Source organism: Rosa rugosa, chromosome 3 (assembly GCF_958449725.1).
Source record: "Rosa rugosa chromosome 3, drRosRugo1.1, whole genome shotgun sequence".
In the NCBI taxonomy this organism is placed as follows: Eukaryota; Viridiplantae; Streptophyta; class Magnoliopsida; order Rosales; family Rosaceae; genus Rosa; species Rosa rugosa.
Genome location: NC_084822.1, coordinates 37,986,908 through 38,010,480, shown reverse-complemented (window position 1 = coordinate 38,010,480; position 23,573 = coordinate 37,986,908). Strand labels below are relative to the sequence as shown.

The 23,573-nt window shown below is 36.5% G+C and overlaps 3 protein-coding genes and 2 long non-coding RNA genes across 11 annotated transcripts; 4 read left to right on the top strand and 1 right to left on the bottom strand.

The window, feature by feature from the left end:
• Positions 1-1,468: 1,468 nt before the first annotated feature.
• Positions 1,469-5,838, top strand: LOC133739725 (uncharacterized). The gene is made up of 6 exons (XR_009860780.1): positions 1,469-2,107; positions 2,193-2,259; positions 2,402-2,567; positions 3,470-3,598; positions 5,478-5,556; positions 5,647-5,838. It is a non-coding gene; the product is annotated as an uncharacterized LOC133739725 (long non-coding RNA).
• Positions 5,839-5,994: 156 nt separating this feature from the next.
• Positions 5,995-6,668, bottom strand: LOC133737686 (uncharacterized). The gene is made up of 3 exons (XM_062165193.1): positions 6,530-6,668; positions 6,194-6,415; positions 5,995-6,066 (listed from the first exon to the last, which is right to left on the bottom strand). The coding sequence occupies exons 1-3, from the start codon at positions 6,581-6,583 to the stop codon at positions 5,995-5,997; spliced, it is 348 nt and encodes a 115-aa protein (XP_062021177.1). The 5' UTR covers positions 6,584-6,668.
• A 4,067-nt stretch (positions 6,669-10,735) lies between these two features.
• Positions 10,736-11,438, top strand: LOC133737685 (WUSCHEL-related homeobox 3B-like). The gene is made up of 2 exons (XM_062165192.1): positions 10,736-10,904; positions 11,050-11,438. The coding sequence occupies exons 1-2, from the start codon at positions 10,736-10,738 to the stop codon at positions 11,436-11,438; spliced, it is 558 nt and encodes a 185-aa protein (XP_062021176.1).
• A 470-nt stretch (positions 11,439-11,908) lies between these two features.
• On the top strand, positions 11,909-14,996 carry LOC133739986 (uncharacterized). Of its 6 annotated transcripts, none has more exons than XR_009860946.1 (6): positions 11,909-12,159; positions 12,347-12,447; positions 12,607-12,661; positions 12,759-12,814; positions 12,966-13,054; positions 14,145-14,996. XR_009860946.1 is itself a non-coding variant. In XM_062167813.1 (5 exons), exons 3-5 carry the CDS (start codon positions 12,701-12,703, stop codon positions 14,793-14,795), a joined length of 315 nt encoding a protein of 104 aa, XP_062023797.1. In that variant the 5' UTR covers positions 11,909-12,159; positions 12,347-12,447; positions 12,607-12,700; the 3' UTR covers positions 14,796-14,996. The 6 variants fall into 6 exon arrangements, 1 of the variants encoding a protein (XP_062023797.1); XR_009860947.1 differs by having other exon boundaries at positions 12,607-12,814; positions 14,145-14,204; positions 14,304-14,996; XR_009860948.1 differs by having other exon boundaries at positions 12,607-12,814; positions 14,145-14,591; positions 14,684-14,996.
• Positions 14,997-16,984: 1,988 nt separating this feature from the next.
• LOC133740237 (uncharacterized) lies at positions 16,985-18,692 on the top strand. 2 transcript variants are annotated; one of them, XR_009861080.1, is made up of 3 exons: positions 16,985-17,236; positions 17,348-17,461; positions 18,222-18,692. It is a non-coding gene; the product is annotated as an uncharacterized LOC133740237 (long non-coding RNA). The 2 variants fall into 2 exon arrangements; XR_009861081.1 differs by lacking the exon at positions 18,222-18,692 and adding an exon at positions 17,559-17,734.
• The last annotated feature ends 4,881 nt before the right edge of the window (positions 18,693-23,573 follow it).

Genomic DNA, 23,573 nt, shown 5'->3' with positions numbered 1-23,573 from the left:
CAAAAGAATTGATTGACACTACAAGAGAAAACGTCATCGGCGACAACCAAAAGTTGTCGTAAAAAGTCTAAATTTCTCGCTGAATTAAAAATGTGACGACTTTGGGTTGTCGCAACCAGTTGTCGCCTTATGTGTTTTACTGATTGTCAAAAGCGACGAAATTACACGGTTGTCGCTTTTTCAATATGCGACGCATTTGGTTCCTCGCATATAACAAATTGTGAGACACACAAGTGTGTTACTAAAAACTATATGCGAGACTTTATATTTGTTGCTATTTTTAATATATGAGACTTCGTTTACGTCGCATATTCCATATGCAGGGCTTGGATGTTTGTTGCATTTTCAATAAGCGACGCAATTCGTTCCTCGCGTATGACATATTGCAAGACAAGTGAGTGCGTTACAGAATGCTATAAGCGAGACTTTATGTTTGTTACAATTTCTAATATACGAGTCCTCGTTTACGTTGCATATTCCGTATGCAAGGCTTATATATTTGATCAAAAATTTATATGCGGGACTTTTTTTTGTTGCAAAAAGTAACTGCGAGGTTTCATTTTTGTTGCATTTATTAATATGTGACACATATGCATTTGTTGTAGAAAATTATATGTGAGGCTTCTTATTTGTCTCCTATAATTTCGTCGAGGAACTTATTGCGTTGCATATTGAAAAAACGACAACCCTGTTATTTCGTCGCTTTTGACAATCAGTAAAACACATTACGCGACAACTGGTTGCGACAACCCAAATGTGTCGCATATTTAATTAAGCGAGAAATTTAGTCTTTTTACGACAACTCTGGATTGTCACCAATATCTTTATAAAGATATGTCAAATTAGCATAGTTGTCGAAAATATAAAATGCAAGATTAAATATTTGTTGAAAAAAATAATAGGCAAGATCGCATATAATGTTGCATATAATTATTTGCAACATATGCAAAAGAATCATTGTTTGTTGCAAATGACTTTAAATGAGGCTGGATTGTTTGTCTCATTTAATAATTATTTATTTAAAAATTTCAAAATAATTTGAATATTTAAAAAATTAATTTATTAATAATAATAAAAGATTTATTAAATCATAAATCAAATAGAGTTTACAAAATTCTACCCAAAAATAATAATAGCTAATAAAAAGAAAAATTGTTTGCCAAGCTAGACTAGCTAAATCCTAATCCAAAAATTACTAAAAATAACTATGAATCACAAATCTTCCTCCAAATCCTCTGTTTCAGAATTATCTCCATTGTTTTGGACACCGTCTTCATCTCTTCCAAAGACATCATCTTCTTCACTGTTGGGTACTACGATATTCATGTCAATGTTTTCTGTATCAGCAAAGCAACCTTGGCTATTCATCATGAACTTCTTCAACATTGTCATTAGCTGTGCATTTTGTGACCGCATAGTGTCCACAGTTGATTCAAGCTTCTTCACTTTATCTTGCATTACGTCACTACAAAAAAGAATTCAATTAGCTACAGCAAAGGGCCACGGCGCAGATTTGCCGTAGCTAATGGTCCTCCTTTAACGACTGCAATTGCTGCCGTCGCGAACTCAAAAATAAGATGCGACGGCTTTGCATCACCGTCGTTTCTATTCTTATCAATTGCGACTGCATATACATGCCGTCGCATGTACTTGTGTCAATTGCGACAGAGCTAACAAGCCGTCGCTTGTTTTAGGCAATAAGATTCGAGTATGAGGGGGAAAAAAAGAAAAGAAAGAAAAACGATAAAAGCCAGATCCAGATCTGGTTTCCTCTCTCGTTCTCTTCCTCTCGTCACAGAGCAAACACGCAGATGGGTGATGGCTACGTCGACGTCGATCGCCGTGCTTAGTGGCCTGTGGTTGAGGCGTACCGCGGGTCTCTTTGATGAAGGAGGTGAGCTGCTGCTTGAAATCATCCAATAAGAGGGTTTTGAAACTAGCGAAGGAAGCAGCCATGGAATCGCGTATGGAAGCTTGGATCTCCTCTAGTTTAGCACTAGTTTCCTCACGATGGACTTGCAGCTCATATTCCAGGTGAGAGAGTTCACCAGAAACGTGAGGTTCATCGGAAGCACGCGGATTTCTGGGTTGAAGATATTGGAATTTGGTAAGTTGAATTTCTGGGTTTATTTTTTTCAATCGATCTATCTGGGTTCTCACTCTATCATGGATTTCTGGGTTTTCAATTGAAGTCTCGAGCTTTTGGTCAACTGGTCTTGCTCTTGGACTCTTGGTTCGATTCAAAAATCTTCAAGCTTGGTAAGTTGTTCGCTGCCTTTCTCAGTTTCTCTTGGTTCGAATAATGAATGTACGAGTTTTAATGAATGTACCAGTTTTTCCTAATCGATGATTAAAGGGTTGGTTTATTTGGATTTGTGGTTTAATTCACAATTTCTTTCAGGTCTTCGGATACTCTAGAATCAATTTCCCAAGCTTGCAACTTTGTGCTTTTTAGCACCATTTTGGCTTCTCATTAGTCACAGACACTTTGCAACTGGATTGGGCTTTGCAGAAAACAGAAGCAGACGAACAAGATTCCACAAGCTTCAGGGCTTCATCCGTCTCAGGTAATTAGATTTAGGGCACACCATGAATTTTAATTCAATCCCAATTATAATAAACCCAATAACTCATTTGATTTGGGATTGCAAAATCTGAGCCAAGCTTACATTTTTACCGATTATGAAATTTGGATCATGTTTAATTTTTATTTGTTTCATGGAAATTGCGGGAAGAATTGTTAGAAATGCTTACTTAATTGCTCAATAGCTAAAGTATCGTAATTAGGGCTCAGTTTTACTTTCTCAAATTTTGAAATTTTGGTGCTTTAGTTTTCGTAATTGTTTGATCGAGTGTTTGAATTGTTAGATAACTCTTATCATTTATCTAAGAGTTAGTTCTGTTTGCTCCTGCCTTTTGCTCTGACTTTTGCTTAGTTTCCCCCTAAGGAGTGGAAAAAACAGTTTCCTTACACGTAACAAAGTCTTTCTAGGTGTAGAGTTTAGCTGCGGTGTATATATCACCTAACCTCCACCACTTCCCTCCACTATCGTTGTGTAATCCTTCACCAGCATTGCAGAGCAACTTCTTTAAACAGTAATCTGTTGGAAGTTCATCAGAGCTCAGATTCAAGATAGAACTGACCAATAACTCTTCCACTTGCTATGCGTTTTCTGTAATTGGCTTATGGCTTGCGTTCGGGGTTGGTTAATTAATTGTTTATGTGTCTGTTCAATTTCAGGTATTTGAATAAATATTGTTGCTGCTTCTTAGCTCAAATGAGATTATTTATGCATTATGGTTTGTTTAAATTATGCATTTATGTTTATTGTCGGATTGCATGCAATTTTGTGGCATTTGTTTTTTTTTTTTTTTTGGGGGGGGGGGGGGGGGGTTTCATCATGTTTTTTGTTTCTGGGTTAGTTTCCTATATATTAATATGTTTATTTGCATGATGTTCTGCTTGCAGTATATTCCAGTGAGAATATGAAGGCAGGCTAAACAATATTCCAACAATCTGAGCTGCTTCTTATTCAAAAGGAATACAAATTGTATTCTTCTCATCAGTTGTCAGGATTTTCAATTTATCTAAATTCAGGTCAGTAATTCAAACTTGAATGTCCCTGTTTGTGAGAGCTTATTCTGTAAATTCTATATATTTGTGCTGCCTTCACACACTGTTAATTTTTAGGTAATACAATTACCTCTTTCCTGATTAAATATAAAAATATAGTTGGATTTACAATTTTAAGCTTCAAGCGTCTTTTTATTTTGTTTCTTTCCTGTGGGACTTGGGTATTGGATGAGTGAAGATATTCGCAACAGCCTCAGGTAGTACAGCGGTATGGTCTTCAAAATTTGACTTCAATGACATGAAAACTCAAGATTTATGTTTGTACTGATGATGGATACTTTGATAGTCTCTTAATCTTCTGTTTGAACTCTCACATGCTGAATTGATGGAGATAATAATGTCCAAAGATTGAGTCGAAGGTTATATTGATCTGGGATTTATAAATTTGTTCTTGATAAAGTGGATATCCAGGAATTAGGTTTGTTGTGATTCCTACAGCTTCTAATTATGAAAAAAAAAATCTTCTCTCTCATCTGTTAAACAAATCTTTAGGATAACTATATGCAAGTCTGAGAAAGTGTTTTAACATTTTGATTAAACTTTCTGATTATGTTGAGTATTTATCTGTGTCGCAAAGATACATATTCAATATACAAATGATTTTATACAAACCTATAGCTGCAGATACCTCTGATCAAGTTTCTAGGTGGGAATAGTGATTTTATACAATGCCTATTGTATATGGACTGATGTATTATCCCTTGCCCATAGTATGAAGGCATTCCTGGAAATACAGTAGCTTCAACATAGCTTAGTCTGCTGGAGTATCATTAAAATGATATATAATATCTGACATATATTTCTTAAAAACTCGACTCAATTTCAGAACAAAAAAAAAATTAAATGGTTGATTGCTTTTGGGTGAAATAATGAATATGAAAGTAATGCTGGAGTATCATTAAAATGATATATAATATCTGACATATATTACTTAAAAACACGACTCAATTTCAGAACAAAAAAAAATTAAATGGTTGATTGCTTTTGGGTGAAATAATGAATACGAAAGTAATCAAGATTGTTTAAAATTTTGGGTTTATGGTAAGAATCTGTTTCCAGCAGTTATTACCAAAGATACCCCTTCATATGGTGTCTTCTGGTAATATATTGATGCAAAACCTTGGTGATCTTTAGGTTAAATTTGTGCCTGAAATTGAAGAAATGCCTAATGCATATTTGTTTTCATTTCCATGGTATGTCTATGAGCCATTTGACCTGCAAATGCATCATATATTGAATACAACCAGCAGCACAGACTATCATTTCATAATTTAGGTTGAGCTTCAGTACTTTCTAATATATCCTTTTCAATTCTTTTTATCTTCTGAAATCACTTTGTGACTTATCTATGTCCAACTCAGAGCTAAACTCTACGTTTCTGTTCTATGTGGGTGTTCAGAACAGGAATATGGGTGTCAAAAGTTTACTTCATTGTTCCAAAGTCAGTTTATAATTATTCAAAATGGTTCTTTCTAGAACCAAGAAACATCTTTCATTTTCAACCCAATAAAGAATTACATAATGGGTGTTTGTAGTTTATTGTGCTCAATGACATTGCCAATTTGATGAAATTATGTTTTTGATAGCATCATACCATAGAAATTGGTAGAATAAGGTGTGTGAAATAATATCTTTTAAGAAATCTCATTGTACCAGTGGAGTGCATAAACTTTATGCTCCAAACTGAATGTTATACTTTCTTTTGCTGATTGGAAACACATATATGCTATGTGTATGTATGTGATTTATTTGTAACCTGTCTTATTTTGACTTTTGAGTTTGTAGTTTTTTTGGAGTATATTGGATCTATAGCCTTCTCTGTCCTGTGTCTTCTCTTTTACAGGCTTTCATGAGAAAAAAAAAAATCCCCGCAGCATCGCGCGGGTTTAAGCACCAGTCAATTTGCCTGAACTTTCATATCAGTAAGTGTAGTCCCAATTCTCATGCTCATCCTCCCTCTCTTCACTTGATTTATGTTTCTCTATCTGAAAACTTTTCACTTATCTATGTAGATAGAAAACGGACACATATCTTGAGGAAGATGGAGGAAGATCCCTGCAAAGCTTTTCTTGAAGTAGAGGAAGAAAAGTACCTTGTATTATCTTGTAAACTCTTGTATAAGAGCTTCATTTCTTTTGTAACATTCATGAGAAAAATCAAAATGTAACATTCCCTTTTCAATATATGTTTAATTCCTTTTTGTACATCTTTTATTAAAAAAAAAAAAAAATCTGGCAATGCATATTTGCATGCCAGATTTTTTTTTTATTCATAAATAAAATTTTGCGACGGCAATTTCACCGTCGCAAAGCTTTGGTAGCCGTCGGTGGCGTCGCTATAGATACTTGCGACGGCATTTTTTAGTCGCAAAATGCTTGCGACGGCAACGTCTTGCCGTCGCTAATAAGCTTGCGACGGTGCATTAGCCGTCGCTAATATCAATGGCGACGCCCCCAACGACATCGGCGCAATTGCCGTCGCCATTGGTCTTTTGCGACGGCAATTTCACTTTCCGCGACGGCACAGCGCCGTGGCAATTTGAATTTTTTTTTGTAGTGCGTTCATCTCAGAACTCACAGCTGTTGAAGATGTAACAGTTGGAAGCTCCATGCGAGGAAACGAGCCTAAACCACGAACTCTTTTTCCCTTCCTTCCACACTCTTCAGCCATGATTGGAATCTCATCACGCGCAGTAACTTGTACAGATTCTGGTGGAGTACCCTCTGGTGCCTCCAGGGTTAGTTTCTCCTTATGCTCTTCTCTCTTATTTTTCAGTCGATCCTACAAAAATAAAATATAAAAACAAAAATAAATATGTTATTTACTTATATATTTAAATAGTAATTATTTTCCCAAAACTAATACGACTTTAACAAAATTGATAACAATACTTACATATTTATCACGTGCAGCATCACTAACCCAATTGCTATTTGAATCTTGATACATAGCTGCCCAATTGTCTATGAAAGACAAAGGATTACCCTCCTGCAATTTAAAAAAATCTCCCAAATTAACAATTATTCAAGATAACATTAAAGTTGTCTATTAAAGTTGTCGCCAAATTGATTTTCAGAGAGGAAATTCAAATTGTCACATAAATATTAAGCGACAACCAAATAAAGTTGTCACCAAATTGATTTTCAGTGAGGAAGGTAAGGTTGTCACATAATCATTAACCGACAACTCACAGAAGTGGTCACTAAATCAGTGACAGAAATCTAGTTATCACATAAACATCAAGCGACAATTCACAGAAGTCGTCGCCTAATTAATCTTTTGCGAGGAAGTTAAAGTTGTCACATAAACATTAACCGACAATTGGTAGAAATTGTCGCTTAATTGATATTTTGCGAGGAATTGGGTGTCGCATAATGTCATATGGGCGACAACTGTCAATTTCTTGCAAATTCCTACTTTATGCGACCAATTGGTTGTCGCCGATGGGATCATGTGCGACAACTGAAATTTCCTCGTATTTGCCAAGCTTTTGCGACGAATTTTAGGTTGTCACAATGAAATTCCTCGCTTTTGCTATTTTCTCTTGTAGTGTGAAAATCGTTACTTGATTAACATATACTAAGTAAGAATGAATAGAAAGCATTGATTCATTGATTGAATAATTGATGTCAAATAGATTTAGAATTTAGTGTAATAACATATCATTAAAAGGGTACCAATAATATCTAGTCTAATTAATATAATTAACCTACATATTACATAATTTTTTTTTTCAAAATATTCAGCTAGAGGGTTCCACATGGCCCTAACCTCGCTCCGCCTCTATTAATGTGTGTGCAAACGTAATAATAACAAGTAATAACTGATCAACTACCAGCTGCTTTCAAGGAAAATTCCGGCCATCGTTGTTTGTAGGGTGACTCGAGCTAGCAAGAGCTATGAGAAAACAAGATGATCCTGTATAAATATAGACCATGGTCCATGTAGATTGCTATAGCTCCAGTACTACTACTGCACCTTAAACCATATATAAGATGGTCTATTTTGCCTTTTTGCATGCGTGATGAGATTTCGTTTCTTATCATTTGGCTTTGCAGACCTTTTCTTTTCTATTTCCTTTGTGGGGACAGGAGAGTCTATCGCGGTACATCCTGAAAGACATAATTATTTCAATCAGAGACCTCAACCTTTATTTCTAGACTTAAGGGTAAGAAGAAATTAAAGAGAAAACCCCCAACTTATTGCTTGCTCTGAAGTAATTGTTACGTGGCCTTTAAAGGAATACACAATGTTTTATTGATTATGTTGAATTTAACATACAACGATGTTTCTGTAGTTTAGTGGTAAGAATTCCATGTTGTGGCAGTGGAGACAGGATACTTTTTTTTGGTTTTTTTGAAACAAATATCATATCCTTTTTATTTTATTTTTTGAAACAACTATCAGACATGAAGATAACAGAAGATATATATTTTTTTTGGTAAGAAGGTAAAAACAGAAGATAAAGCAGGATTATAATAAGCTTATTCTTTAAGATTCTTTTATATAGTAAATTAGTAATCTTACTTCCCTAAAAAAAATTAGTAATCTTAGAATTTTGTTGATGAGGAAATTAATATGCAACATACACTATCTTGAATGAAGGTCAAAACCATATTTTTCATAGTCCTAAATCTAGTTCGATTAAAACTTTATTCTTGAAATGTTACTTGAGAATTTTTTCTATATTTAGACCATAATGAAGTTCATAGTATGAATAAGACGAGAATTGTTTCTATATTTAGAACCACTGGTCTCCATCCTAAGTGGAGAAACCCGCTCCACCTCCCACGATCCAATCTCAGCCCTCCAACGCTGGTTCTTCCCGGCGACCACCCAACAACACGAGAGTTCTGTAATTTTCCAGGTTTCTGATCCTTGCCGGATTGACTTCGGTCCAGACCGCGGTAGACCTCTAGAGGCAAGCCTTGTGCGCTTTGATTCGAGTCTCCGATCTGTCCAACTTTGGGACATGAGGAGGGTGGTGAAATCGGTGTTTCAACGCCGATGCAAGCATATTGAGGAGGATGAGTTTGCTGAGATCGGACGGGCTCGACCGCCTCGGGGTCGTCTCAAATTCGAAATTCTTGATTCTCCGCTTTGGATGCATAGGCTGATATGGGGAGACATGTCTCAGCACTCGGGCTGGAGACGAGATCGACTGCATCTCATTTTTGCGGCGGCGATTAGGGTTGCGACGGAGATGGAGGCCGCAAAAGTGGGTGCTCCCAATCGGGGTGGGTTACCTTCGAGGGGACGTGATCGCGTGTTCCATCGTACTGTGACTGTGATCGAAGGTTTCCGTTCCCTGGGAGCGGTGGCAGCCGACACTGATCTCCGAGCAGAGCATAAGATGGCGAGGTCGATGGTGACAAAGGGCAACATGGTCGCCGGTGGGGTGTCCAAATCATTTAGGTGGCCCATTTTATGTGGGTGGCCTAAATCAAACTGCTCGTTTTGGACCCAGGTGTGGCCCAATTTCAAGAGTTTGGGTCCTTTGGGTTTTCGTATTTGGCACCCCGACGAATTCTGGTACTTCACTAATGGGCTCAGGTTCTTCATGGTTTCGTCTTTGGAATCTAGGAGGATCGACTCAGAACATCACATTACAGTCTTTCCATTCCTCCTGGACCAACTGTTTGGGGCAAGGAAAATTTAAAGTTTTGTTTTTTCTTTCTAAATTGTGCCTAATTCCTATGTTTAGTTTTCATAGTTATTAGGCTCGCTTTTGAATAAGTGAGCACTGGTTGTCTAATGGGTGGTGCTAGCATACCACGTCCTAAACTTGTCTAGGGATGGCAAGGGAAGGTATGTATCCGTGCCATTCTGGCTTGAGTTGAATGAAATGAATGATTTGGATAAAAAAAAAAATAGTATGAATAAGAACATTTTTTTTTTTAAACTAAAGCAAACATGATCAAGTAAAATCATGATCGAATTTTCTTCAAAAACAAAAATTAGGCTAATATTTGAACTGAAGTGGATAAGAGCAAAGGTGGTGGATTTATTTTGTGGGGAGACAGGGTTTTGTTGAAAAGTAAATGCATATTTGTGAGGCCTGGGCGCCGTTGAGAATTAAGTGATGGGTTTTGAACAAGGATTGTCATCTCTATTCATTTGAAGAGTTTTTGGATACTGTTCAGTAAGTGGGGCAAATTTTGTGGGCGATTTGCTGTTCACCACTGTGGCTCAGAAGCTCTGAAGCTCACAGAAGTAGAAGCGCAGAAGACGACCGTTAATAGTTGAAAAAGACTCCGTTACACGTCGACGTCGTTGCCGTTGTTGTCCTAACCAGCTCAGCCAATTGCCGTTGCCGGAGAAGAGACAGAGAAGGAGAGTCGCTGCCTCCAAAGCCCAAAACCATCCGGGGCCAACTTTTTTCCCGCCAAATTTAGAGAAATAGTTTGCTTCTTTGTTTTGCCGGGGAGCGACAGCTGGAGCCCAAGGGTTGAATTTTTATGCTCATGCTCAGAGTAAATGTTGACAACGACGTCGTATCCAGGATAGCGGAACGAAAGAGCGATGCGTGTCCCGCAGTTCCAGTTAAAATAGAGATTTACTCAGTAAACTTTCATTGTCGTCAACCATGTAGTGTGGTGTGTTGGTCGAGCGGCCTAGTCTGGAACCCCCAGATTTAGCGTTCGAATCCCAGCTCCACCCCGTGGCCATTAGATTTGAGGGACCTAGGTTGATTTTTTTTTTTTTTTTTTGAGAGAAAGAGACCTAGGTTGATTAAACACCAAGGTTCGTGCGTCTGTGGTGCAGTGATTAGTCCGGCTACGCTGGGATACACTGCATGAGGGTGTGTGTGTGGTTACTACTGTCGTCCAAACCTCAAAAAAAAAAAAAAAAAAAAAAAACTTTCATTGTCGTTTAGTGCATTAAAGATTACCGTATTGCCTCCGCCGTTAGCAACCGTCCTTGTGGCCATTTACTATCTCTGTCTCCGCTGTTCCTGCATGTTTACATATAACTATATATATATACACACAGGTACTTGACTCTCTCCATCCCCTTACCATCTTTGCTCACGATTCAAAACATTCCCTTGTTAGTTAGCCATCATAGTTTGAATAAGTACTATCAGTGCTGTGGACGATGATGGGTAGCAGCGGTGGTTGTAGAGACCCTAATAATAGGGCTCTGCCTGAGTGCTTCTCGATCAAAGCTGCATATCCTCAGCCTGCAGTACTACTACTCGCTCCAAAACGTAGCTGTACTTCCAACATGACCCAAATCCCTTTGTTACCATTCAACCACCACCATCAGAGTACGTACCGATGATGTATACACACACACACAATCATATATAGATGATTACAGTACACACACACATATATATATATATACATATTATACTTTGATGGTCTGATTATTCTGTGGGTAGGTGATAATATGATTTCATGTGCATGCAGTGGTTCCAGTGACGTCGAATGAGCAAGGCAGAAATAGCAGTGATTGTTTTTATAGTGATAAACAACCGGCAGCTGCAGCTCCTCCTCGAAGTTCCCGATGGACTCCAACCCCGGAGCAGATAATGCATCTGGAAGAGCTGTATCGATCTGGGATCAAGACACCGACGGCCCAACAAATCCGACAGGTGGCTGCTCGGCTTCGAAACTATGGGAGGGTTGAAGGCAAAAATGTATTCTACTGGTTTCAGAACCGCCGAGCCAGGGAGAGGCAGAAGACACGCCGTGAACTCATGTCCATGTATCAGTCTGACTCTAAACAACAACAAAATTTGACTAACAACACAATTAGCAGTCTCCGGGACAAAGAATCTGCAGGAGGTACCATTTAATAAGCATCATTTTATTATTAACATGCAGTTAATCTATGTGTTGGACAAAAGGCTCCCCAGGGTATAGGGGGATTAGGGTTCAACACTTGGTGAGGCCACCTCCTTTATTAGGTCACCTACGGGCTACCACTACTAGAAAACTTGTCTTTTACGACGCGTAAATTACGGCGTGCATATCGTGTGCGCCGTAAAAGATGGTCATTTACGGCATGTTTTTTTGTGCGCCGTAAAAGACGTCCATTTTTTGTCTTTTACGGCGTGCTTTTCATGTGCGCCGTAAATGACATATTACATTTACGACATACTTTTTTTGTGCGCTGTAAAAGACTAATTTTTTATCTTTTACGGCGTGCTTTTCACGTGTGCCGTAAATGATGTGTTTCTTAACAATCCCGCTCAGCCATTTTTAGCTAAATTCTAATTTCCCACCAAACCTTTTTACTCTGACATTTTTTTTTAAAAGATAAAAACTCAGGCCAAACCCGGATCTCTTCAGACTCTCCATCTCTCGTCTCGTTTCCTCTTCTTCTCTTCATCCTCGCTCGATGCCATCCCATCGATCTAAAGGCCGAAGCCAATAATCCTGTCATTAGGTGAGTGAATATGTCTCTCCCAAATTCAGTTGGGGTCTCTCTCTCTCTTCTTTGCTATGCGCGGCCCTTCGAGGCTTCCAACGCCAGACGTGTATGCATCAATTGCTTCTCTCTCCATCCTCTCTCAGGTACTCCGGCCGCTATCTCTTTCTCTTTCTTTCTCTGTTTGTATTTACCTTATCTAATTTTTCAATCAAAAGCTTCAAACTTGGTGGTTTTTAGGGATTTTGAGGTTTTATCTCATCGCCGCTTCCCCATCTCTATCTCTATGGTTCAGTTTTTGGATTAATTTTGTTGTATTTGTTTGGGTTTTAGGGGTTGAAGTAGTTTTTGCAATAGAGAAAGCTGCGGTGGAGATATGACTTCTGTTCGCTGACGGTGCTCTCGGGCCGTCTATCAAACTCAACTCGGGGCTGGTGAGTACCTTCCCTTTCGCTTTTGGTTTGGTTTGATTTCATAGGTTAGGGTTTCTGATTGGTCTATATGTTTAGTTATTTGGAGGTGGTCAAGCGTTTGGGGTCCTTAAGATATGTGATTGTACATCTGATTGATTTGTTACCATGTTTTTGTGGTAGGATTATTACATAGATGTTGATTATCAAGTGGGTGATGGCTTCTCTTTCAGTGGAGGTGTCTATTCTCTTTTCCACTACCTCTTTTATTTGCTAAATGGCCTTTCCAAGTTTTTCAGTACTAGTAACTGAGGAAGTGGGTAAGTTTTTGACAGGAAAGTATTCATATGGACCAAGCCCTTCTGATGAATGGTTCAAGCAGGGGAAGATAGTGAGTCCTATAAATTACCAATCTTTCTTTTTTTGTTTTTGTTTTTATAATCACCCATTTGAAAGCAAATTTAGACCCAATTTAATTTGTATGGATTCTATCCTATGGATCATATGGCTGTTTTTTTTTTTTTTGTGTGATCATATTCTAGGTGCTTATATTTCTCTTGGTTCTGGTGAGAAGGTCCGATCTTGGACTTGCAATGGGTGCTGATTCTCAGGCAGCTGCTGATGTTTTTAGGTAAATTTGTACATTTAGCTTTAGAGGACTAGCGGTTGGCATGTTTGAAACAGTGTGGTTTATACTTTTATAGTATATGAGTCATGCAGACAATGAGTGTGGAATTTGCAAGGTTTACCAATTGTCTCACTCTACAATAATTTCACTTTTAAGAGAGTTATTGAAGTTGTTATTTTGTCTTTCCCCATCTGCTAATTTGTAGGTGGTCTTCTTTCTTATATTTAAGCAGGGGCCTACTGGTATTCAGTCTGCCAATTTGTAGGTTTCTTCCAGTTCATTAAGAAAAATGATTTCATTGTAGTTGTATTATTTACTCGATCTTGTCATTCATAAAGATTGTTTTAGTTTTTTACATAAAGTTCTGTATTCTATTTTGTTGAAGGTAATAATTTCATTTTGGAGACCCAAGTTTCAAAGATATATTATGATTTCTTATATATGATATTGTTTTTATATATTACTATTTTTAATTATGATTACTTTCCTTTCAGTCGTATAACTGAAGGATATTTTCTTTTATTCCAACTTCCTTAATATATTTGAAATTGTAAGAAAATTCTGCCCAATCCATTTTATTTGCTCATTCTATCGTTTCACTCTAAGTCAGACCCTTTCTTTCTTTAGAAGTACTTGGTAGATAATCAATTGGAATGGAAAAATTGGTTTAGCTTGAGATGGCATGGATTTTGATGGAGTTGGAAGAATCATATGTCATTTGCTGTTCTCTTTATGCAACAGCTCCTACTCTTCTTATTTTCACTCTCTGCGCGCAACTCCTCCTCGGTATTTGCCAATTCCTATCATTTCAGTCCATCACCATCTCTCCTCTTATCCACTACTCAAGGATTTATCTTGATCAGACGATTTAACTTCTTTCTTAATCTCTTCCTTTCCCAAAGTCTCTCTCTACTTGTTCATATCCTTCTCTCAAACTCTTCCCATCCAAAGGTATAGTTTCTCCTCTGCTCTGTTTATTGAATTGATTATGTCTTTCAATTTGAGTCTGAGTTCTTTGATTTACTTTTATGAATTTCCAGCTCTCATTGTTATCTGTTTACAAAGAATTTGATGCTTAGTCTTTGCTTCTTAGTTCTTTCTGGTTCTTAAACGGAGCCCTTGCATTCTTATAAAAGTTCCATGATTTAAATTGGTAAGTATTTCTTGTCTAGGCATAGTATTCCACTGAATACAGTCTTCTTTTTTCCAATGGATGTCTATTTTTGACTCATCTTTTTTACATCTGGTATAGGTCTTGCATCACCATTGTGACAAGGCCCGCCGGCTATGTGAGGCATTCGGTGCATAGGATTTTCCCCCCGTGTCACTTTATGAACGAAAAAAAAGAACCTTTCATGTCTTGAATGTTTGGAATCTGCCTTGTGTAGCTGATGTCAACTTTTTTATTTCTGTTATTTAGTTGCTGCCGTTAAACTTCTGTTGAGTTGCTTGTTGGTTCTTTTGAGGGTGATTTTTTGCTCTCCTGCAGATTTCAAAGTACATGTTGATTAATGCTTAGAGTATTTACATGGATTTTAAAGTACATGTTGATTAATGCTTAGAGTATGTTATTTCCTGGAGGTTATTTGCTTCCAATTTATTTTTACTGATTCGTCTGCTTTTTTATTTCAGAGCATTGTCAGTCATGGGGTTGAAAAGCCAGCTATCCAGTGATGATGAACTTCTGGTTATTCGTCTTTGGAAGGGTCTTCAATGCTATTGCTATAGTGATTCAAGATTTTGATCTAGGATGCTCTTTGTTAATCTAGAATGTTTTACATTTTAGGACGGTAATGATAAATTGTTGGTTTAATTAAGTTGTTTTTATACAATATTGTTGTTGGCATATTAATTCACATTTTGTAATGTGATATTGCAGTTTGTTATCTCGCTTTTCATCTCAATAAATTGTATAGATTTATATAGATTTTGAAATGGTATCACAAAATTTACAGGAAAAAAAAATCGGTGCAAATATTACATGCTGTAAATATATCCTACAACCACATTTACGGCGTGCCTCAAATTACAATTACGGCGTGCTTCTGACATCAATTACGGCGTGCTTTGTTATTTCAAAATGAAATAAAAAATCTCTAAACCCTTTTACGGCGTTCATTGTTGTCTTTCACGGCATGCTTTTGAGATCAATCACGGCATACTTTTGATATCAATTACGGCACACATATTTGGTCATTTACGACGCTCTTTGTATTTGAAAATCGAAATTAAGAATTTCTAAAACTCTTTTACGGCGCTCTTTTATGTCTTTCACGGCGTTCTGGTGAGGTCTATTACGGCATTTCGGAAAAACGCCGTAAAAGAGTTTTGTCTTTTACGGCATGTCCATTTACGGCGCATTTTTGTGTGCCGTAAAATGTCTTTTACGGCACTCTTTGCGGGCCGTAAAAGACCATTTTTCTGGTAGTGTACGGCTCAATAACTGTATACCATATTGAATATCTATGCTATGAGGAGGGGAGAGTGAGAGACTTAATGGTTATGTTAATAATAATTAAGACCATTCAGTACAAATAATATACCCGTGCTTTACACTCACCAGGCAAGTCAGCAAACCCTAGCCAAGAGCTGGAGAACCTAATTAATTGAACGGGCACTCGAGTACAAGGACTTGTAAATTTATTGGTTCTATATAGTTGAACGGGTGCAAAAATTAATTAACAGATTATTACAAGTTATGGAAATTATTTACTTGCAGTTGACTTTGTTCGTTGTTTTGAAGTTGAGCAGCAGAATAGGCGAACACTACCAAGCTTCACTCTTCTTACCGATCAGGTAAGCGTATACCGTATATCGGACCAAAATCTCAAGAAAGTATAGATTTTTATTGAATGCGTTATTTACTTTTGGAAAATGATTATTGGCCTCTATCCCATATGTGCATGAGTTTCATTTGTCATTGTACGTACGTGAGTTTCATTTGTTACTGTTATGTCCTCAGAAATCATCTTCAATACTGCAAGAGAGGATGATGAGCATGGTAATGAAAAGCAATTCCTCCAGGCTACTTATGGAACACACCGATTCACCTGGACTGACCTCAAACACAAACGCGTCAGCTACATTAATTTACAGAAAGCTCTTGGACTTTCATCACTATTATGATTACAAAGAAGAAGAAGAAGAAAGCAGAGAAACTCAAACTCTTAAGCTCTTTCCACTCGAGAGCGACGATCTTAAAGGTGCTAAGGATACCAAATTACCTATGAGCAAAACCACAAGCACAGACACTACTACTTCAGATTTCATGGCAGACCAATATTATTAGTTTCTTTGAACATTTAAGGGAGCATATAGCTAGGAATCTATATATATATTCATGTAATAATAGTATGCATGCGTGTCTTCTCTTTCATGGAATAATGCGGCACATCTTTATGATCAGGCCGGTATTTGCTTATTCTTCCCACTTTTGTTTCTTCTATTTGTTCAAACACAGAGAGGAAGAGTAAGGTTGGTGTCCCTCTTCTTTACTTAATTAGGTTTCTTTAGTTTGCTAGCGTACCTTTTCTGTTTCTATATATAAAACTCCATCGAATTGTATTGTTGAAGTCCATCGAAAATGTAAGGTCAATACATATGCATAACTAGCAAGCTCTCATATGTCAAGATCAGGTTCAGATTTGCCTGATCCTGCATTTTCTGTTTGTATCATGCGTGCGACAGAACAGTTGGGTAAATGCTGCAGAAGATTGCGTCACACTGATTATAAACATAACTATTGGCCGGCCTTGCCTATGGGCATTGTAGGCGACAGCCCAGGGCCCAACATATTGGGGGGCACCAGATTTCAACCATAAGATTTAATATATAATATATATTTTATTATATAATTAATTAATTATATATGTATAGAGTGGGACGTGTTAAAAAAAAAAAAAATTCTGATTTCTAGACGCGTAATCGCGTCTTTACTTATCAATCTTCTTCCAACGCGCAACGGGAACAAAATTGATTATCAAGCGTTTCTTGCTCTCTCCCAAGTCCCAAACCTTGAAACGCTGCAAATTTTTTCTTTAAATTGGTTTCAATGGTTACTCAATTCTTCAGTTCATTCTCATCCATCAGCCAATCTTTCTCCTCTCTATGTTTCTGTTATCCTATGGTGGTCATACGAATTTTTCAGCTTTCGATCGATGTAGGCTGAGGTACAAATCAAAATAGGTATTGGGTGTTCTTCAAAGCTTCAATTTTGATATCTAATTTTGATTGGTATTGGGTGTTCTTCAATTTTGATATCTAATTTTGATTTGTATTGGGTGTTCTTCAATTCAGGACCTGCCCTGCCGATGAGCACTCGTTCTGCAGCAGCCAAAGCATCGGATCCAGTATGCTTAGACGATTGAAGTGACGCTCATCTAATGACTAATGGTCAAGAAATTCTGTCCGGTAAGTGCAGCTTCTTTTTGGTGTATTCTTTAGTTTCTCTCATATACTGTTCTAGTTATAGTCGGATGTGGTTATTGATTACTCAAAAATTTTACAGAACGACTTGAATCCAATTTACAAGTTTTCATTTTATTTTCTCCATGGACTTCTTGATGATGGATTATTCTGGCAATTGGCAATTGAGTAACCATTGACCATTAGATATCAAAATTGAAGAACACCCAATTTTGATTTCTAACAACCTGCTCATTCATTGGTTTTCACTTTTCAATATTATGTGCAATTAGAAGTTGGATTTGCAAGTCAGTCTCGATCAGAAAAGAAAAAACAAGAAGGAAAAAAGCTGATTCCAGATTTCCAGGTTTCATTGTTCTATGCTAAAGTGTTTATCATTCAACGTTTAGTGTTTTGGCTTGCTTGTTTGATTTTTTTCTAGCTACTTTCAATAATGTTTCCTCGGAAGCAACTCTCAGGTTCTCAAAAAAGAAAAAGAAAAAAGAAAAAGAAAAAAGAGAAGAAGAAATTATTCAATCTCAACGGGGATCTTTAGATAGATATTTTGTTAAAGAAACAAATGAATCTGTTGAAAATCATGTTGAGAATTTAGTAAATGAACCTGAACTACAAATTCATTATGATGAGTTTGTAGAAAATCAGAATGAGAAATGAATGAGGCATATGATGCGAAATTGCTTTGAGAAATGGTGAGGGTTCTGATATTGATGCGAAATATTTTCTTATGGAGTTACAAATTTTGCAGGAGATGTTGCCGAATGAGGCATATGAAACAGATAGGCCTTGGACATCCATTCCAATTATGGAGTTTGCAAAGAAAATGGATATGTTTCCAAGTGTTATGGTTGCATATAGGATTTTATTGACTATACCGGTGATGGTAGCATCCGCCGTAAGAAGTTTTTCAAAATTAAAATTATTAAAGTCTTATCTGCGGACTACCATGACTCAAGATAGGCTGAATGGATTAGCTATTTTAACCATTGAAAGAAATATGTTGGTAAATGTTGACTATGAGAAGATAATTGATGATTTTGCTTCAAGAAATGCAATAAGGCATCATTTTAGATGATTTGTAATCTTTTTTATATGGGGTTTTGGTTTTATGTCCCCCCCCCCATTGTATAATGTTTCTTTATATAATAAAATCGGCGTGGGGATGAGCCGCCCAGCTTGACTGGGTTCCAAACCCCTAAAAAAAGAATTTAGAATATGACATTTTGTAAGAATCATTACATGTCCATTTAAGCTAGTTGGGCACACACACAAAATTTCGCCCAAGGCATAAAAAAGTTGAGGACCGGCCCTTATATGTATCTGCATATGTGTGTGTACCGGTCCGATCATAATCATTCCACTTTATACCATAGAGTAAACACATTATGCACTATGGCATCTAAAAGATAGAGTTAACAACAATGAATTAGGTTATCATAGCCCAATGCAAAATATGACTCCACCAATAATTTAACTCTGGCACATTACGATGTATGTATGACTCCACCAATAATTTAACACACATGACACATGTAATAATGTATATGAGCTTTTTCAAAATAATAATAATAATAATGTATATGAGCTTTACAGACACCTAATCAGAGAGAGAGAGAGAGAGAGCGCTAGCTGCTGGCTACAGCCTTTAATCACCTAAGACCTCATTTGGTTCGTGGAAAGAAAATTAATTCCTTTGTCTTTCCCATGGGAATGGAAGGAAAATGAAATTTACAAAGAACTTTCCATTTTGATGTTTGGTAACATAAGAAAAGTTATCCGGAAAGCTGTTAAAAAGTTTGCAATTAATACAATAAAATAATGTGTTGTGAGTAATAAATGCAAGGAAAGAATGGGGAAAAGTGATTCCTTATTTGAAGTATGGAAGGAACCATTTCCCCCCCCCCCCCCCCCCTATTTTCATTTGCTTCAAAAAAGTATAATTTCCTTTTACATCCCAAACACAAGAAATGAACAACTTTTCTTTCTCGATGCTTACTTTCCGCAAACCAAACGAAGCATAAAATTATTGTGTCAGCAGCACCTTCAGTAGATTTGTAAGTAGGTCTTTACTCTCTAATTAGAAGTCAAGATCTAGGTACCTAATAAAATTCGGAGTTACATACATAAGACTCCATCGTCTCCTAGTCCAAGTTGAATCCTTGAATTTTAATTTTCATTAAGGCTAGTGACCCAACACTTATAATATGATCTCAACCCTTAATATTTATAACTTTTTTTTTTAATAACCAAAAAATGTATTTGATGTAATCGAACTATTCATTCATGTTGGTGCAAGTGACCCAACACTTATACATGATCTCAACCCTTAATATTTATAACTTTTTTGTTTTTTTGAATGCATTTATAACTTCTTTTTTTTAATAACTAAAAAATGTATTTGATGTAATCCAACTATTCATTTATGTTGGTGCAAGTGCACGTTGGTACTCTGAATCCTCCCCTTGGTTTATCATAATAAATGAAGAAAGAAGGCAAACTGGATTTGCTAATTACTTACATACAGTGTTCTAAAAATAAGCCGCCCAGGCTGCTTAGGCGGCGGGTGTCCACCCCTAGATCAGTGGGGGTCGGCGAACTGGGGTTTGGGAGGTCGCCTAGGTGGCTTAGGTGGGCAATTAGGTGCATGGGCGGTTGAGCAGGGCGCTAGGCGGCTAGGCTAGGCGGAATTGGAATTGAATTGAATTCTACCAATCAAGCAAAATTTGAGCGATTCGGTAATTAATGAAGAGAAATCAAATCTGGAATTGAATGAAAACCCAGAAAACAATCAAAGCCGTGTTCATGGTTAAATGAGATTTGATGATTCACCTGTTTAGTTTTGTGAGAGGATTAGCGGCGAAAGACGATCACAGATGAGTTTGATTTGGAGTAGGAGACTGATAGAAACATGGCACTGAGTTTTGATTTTGAGCAAGTTGTGGGAGTTTTGATGAAGCCCAGAGTGAGAGAGAGACAACGCGTTGTGAGTTTGTGGTGGTTTATTGCTCATAGATAGAGATATAGATGGAGGTGATGCGAAGCATGTGTAGTGTGGATAAGTACAATATTGCTTATATTCTAAAATAGACTTGGTGTATATCTATACTATTATTAAAAGAAGAGGGTTTGTTAGCCAAAGTGGACGTGAAAATACTCAAATACCCTCAAACCATAAATTATATTAAATTAATATTTCATATATTAGGGATATAAATGTAATTAACAAAATAACAGAAAAGTAAAATATATAGGGAAAATTTCGCAAACAGTATACCAAGTAAAGGCCACTAATAATTCTTATACATAAAGTTCCAAACCAAACATTTCGGTACACGAAATCTGAAACTCGACCCACTATCAGTACACGACGTCAATTTTTGACACCAAAATGTCCATTATGCCCTCAGTTCTTTTTTTTTTAATAAATTTTTTTTTCTGTTATTTTTTTTTCCTTCGTTTTTTCTGTTATTTTTTTTTCTTCCTTCGTTTTTTTTTTCCTTCTTTTTATCTCTTTCTTTCTTTTCACATGACTAAATATTGGCTGAGTTACAAATATAAGCTGTAGGACCATAAATCTCACCAATTGGAGGGCAAGGGCGGCGTTGGAAGCGAGGGAGTGAGCGTGGAGGTGAGGAAGGCGGCGTTGGAAGCGAGGGAGTGAGCCCGGAAGAAGGAAGAACAAAGAGATAAAAAAGAAAGAAAAAAAAATAACAAAAAAAAACAGAAAAAATGAAGGAAAAAAAATAAAAGAAAAAAATAATAGAAAAAACGAAGGAAAAAAAAAATTATTAAAAAAAAAAGAACTGAGGGCATAATGGACATTTTGGTGTCAAAAATTGACGTCGTGTACTGATAGTGGGTCGAGTTTCAGATTTCATGTACTGAAATGTTTGGTTTGGAACTTTATGTATAAGAATTATTAGTGGCCTTTACTTGGTGTATTGTTTGCGAAATTTTCTCAAATATATATATATATATATATATATATATATATTTCTTCTGCGGATAACTACACCTACCCACTATCTGCATTACCCTTACTTCCCCTACCCACTATCTGCAGTATATTACATTAATATTTAATAAATTAGGGATATAAATGTAATTAACAAAATAACAGAAAAGTAAAAAAAAAAAATATATATATATATATATATTTCTTCTGCGGATAACTACACCTACCCACTATCTGCATTACCCTTACTTCCCCTACCCACTATCTGCAGTATATTAAATTATTATTTAATAAATTAGGGATATAAATGTAATTAACAAAATAACAGAAAAGTATATATATATATATATATATATATATATATATATATATATATATATATTTCTTCTGCGGATAACTACCCCTACCCACTATCTGCAGATATCTAACACTATTTACAGATATTAAATTTTTAGTGAAAAAAATTCTTGCACATGCAGAGCATGTGACTGCAGACTAGTATTCTAATAATCTATGAAACATCATGGGTGTATCAGTGTATGGTTTCATGTGTATATATTATTAATTATTGCTATACTTATATAAAATTATTGCTGCAGCTGCAGCTGTTGTATATTCTTAATTTTATAATTATATATTATAAAAATAAAATAAAAATTATAGAAATAAAAAAATCGCCTAGGCGGCGGGGCTCCTGGGTGCTAGTCCTTTGGCCACCACCCGACTAGCACCTAGCAATTTATAGAACCATGCTTACATATTTGTTCACAGGTTTTCGAATTTGCGTATCATAAAATGCCGTTCTAGTAGTAAGATGTATGTCTTGCTCTTCGATTATCCACTGTAACATTATGATGACCATTATTAAACCATTAAATGTTCTCTGGTAAATTCAATAGTTGGTTTGTGGTGTATTCATGCCGTTATCTATGTACTATTCGGTCATTACAATACTTGCCGACCTTTTCTCTTGATAGTCGTACTGTACCCTCTGTTTAATTGGGATGAAATCAGTTGTCCCAGATTTCTGTGTCTCAATTTTGTCCTCTCAAGGCCTCAACATGATTGGTCCACAGAGATTAAAAAATAGAACAAAATATTAAGAAAATATTTTTTTAATCTCTGTGGACCAATCATATTGAGGGGACAGAATTGTGATAGAATAATGGGGACAGCTGATTTCATCCCTATTTAATTTCTGATTTTGGAGAAGAGGACATGAGGTCCTTCACATATAGACATACCATAATAGGGAGCAGGTGCTTTTCTTCTAGAATTTCTCATATTCTGGGCGTACTATGCACCATAATTAATTGTTGGGGAATCTTAATTAGTGAACTAAAGTATAACAATAGACTGATAATATTGATAACACCAAAAGTAGCTAGAAACATAAACGATTACATCAATTATAATAAAAAGATACATGGTCTGAGACATTACTATTATAGATACATATACATGGTCTGAGACATATATAATCGTAAGATACATAAGCGATTAGAGTTTTACCTATTTGTAAACATGAAATAATCGTGACTCCATCTTGAAGGTAGTTTTAAACAAAGAAAGAAATGAAAGTTCCAATTCTAGTTTGATAAAAAAAAAAAAAAAAGTTTGTTCTATCTTTTGTTTTTATCAATGAATCAATGCTAAATATGCAATTTACAACTGGCTAGCAAACCCATTTTATATGTATGGTATTTAATTTCCTTCAATATCTTGAACATGACCCTTTATTCTTAGCCGGGATCTTATAGTCTTAATCCTAGTACATAGGTCTCCGCTATTTCCTCATCACTTTAGCTAACCCAAGGGCCATGCATGTGTCCCTTAACCCTTGGTACTTTCCTGTATATATTCAAGTGAAACAAATCATGTACAGTTGAAACTTGAAGAGGGTTGATCCAAATAATTGAGCAATAAATACTGAATCATCAATGACTGGCAAACTAGAGAGATCAAGAAGAAAAATTCACGGTATGCGTACCAAACTCAAACGCGGAAGATGGTCGATGACTGCGAAACATTTTTTGATCTCATTCAAGTGATTCAACCTACATTGCATGCATCGTAAAAGCTAGGGACAAATGGTGACGTGTTGTCCGGCTAGTGGCAGCTGGCCGTCTTTGAGATAAAGTGAGA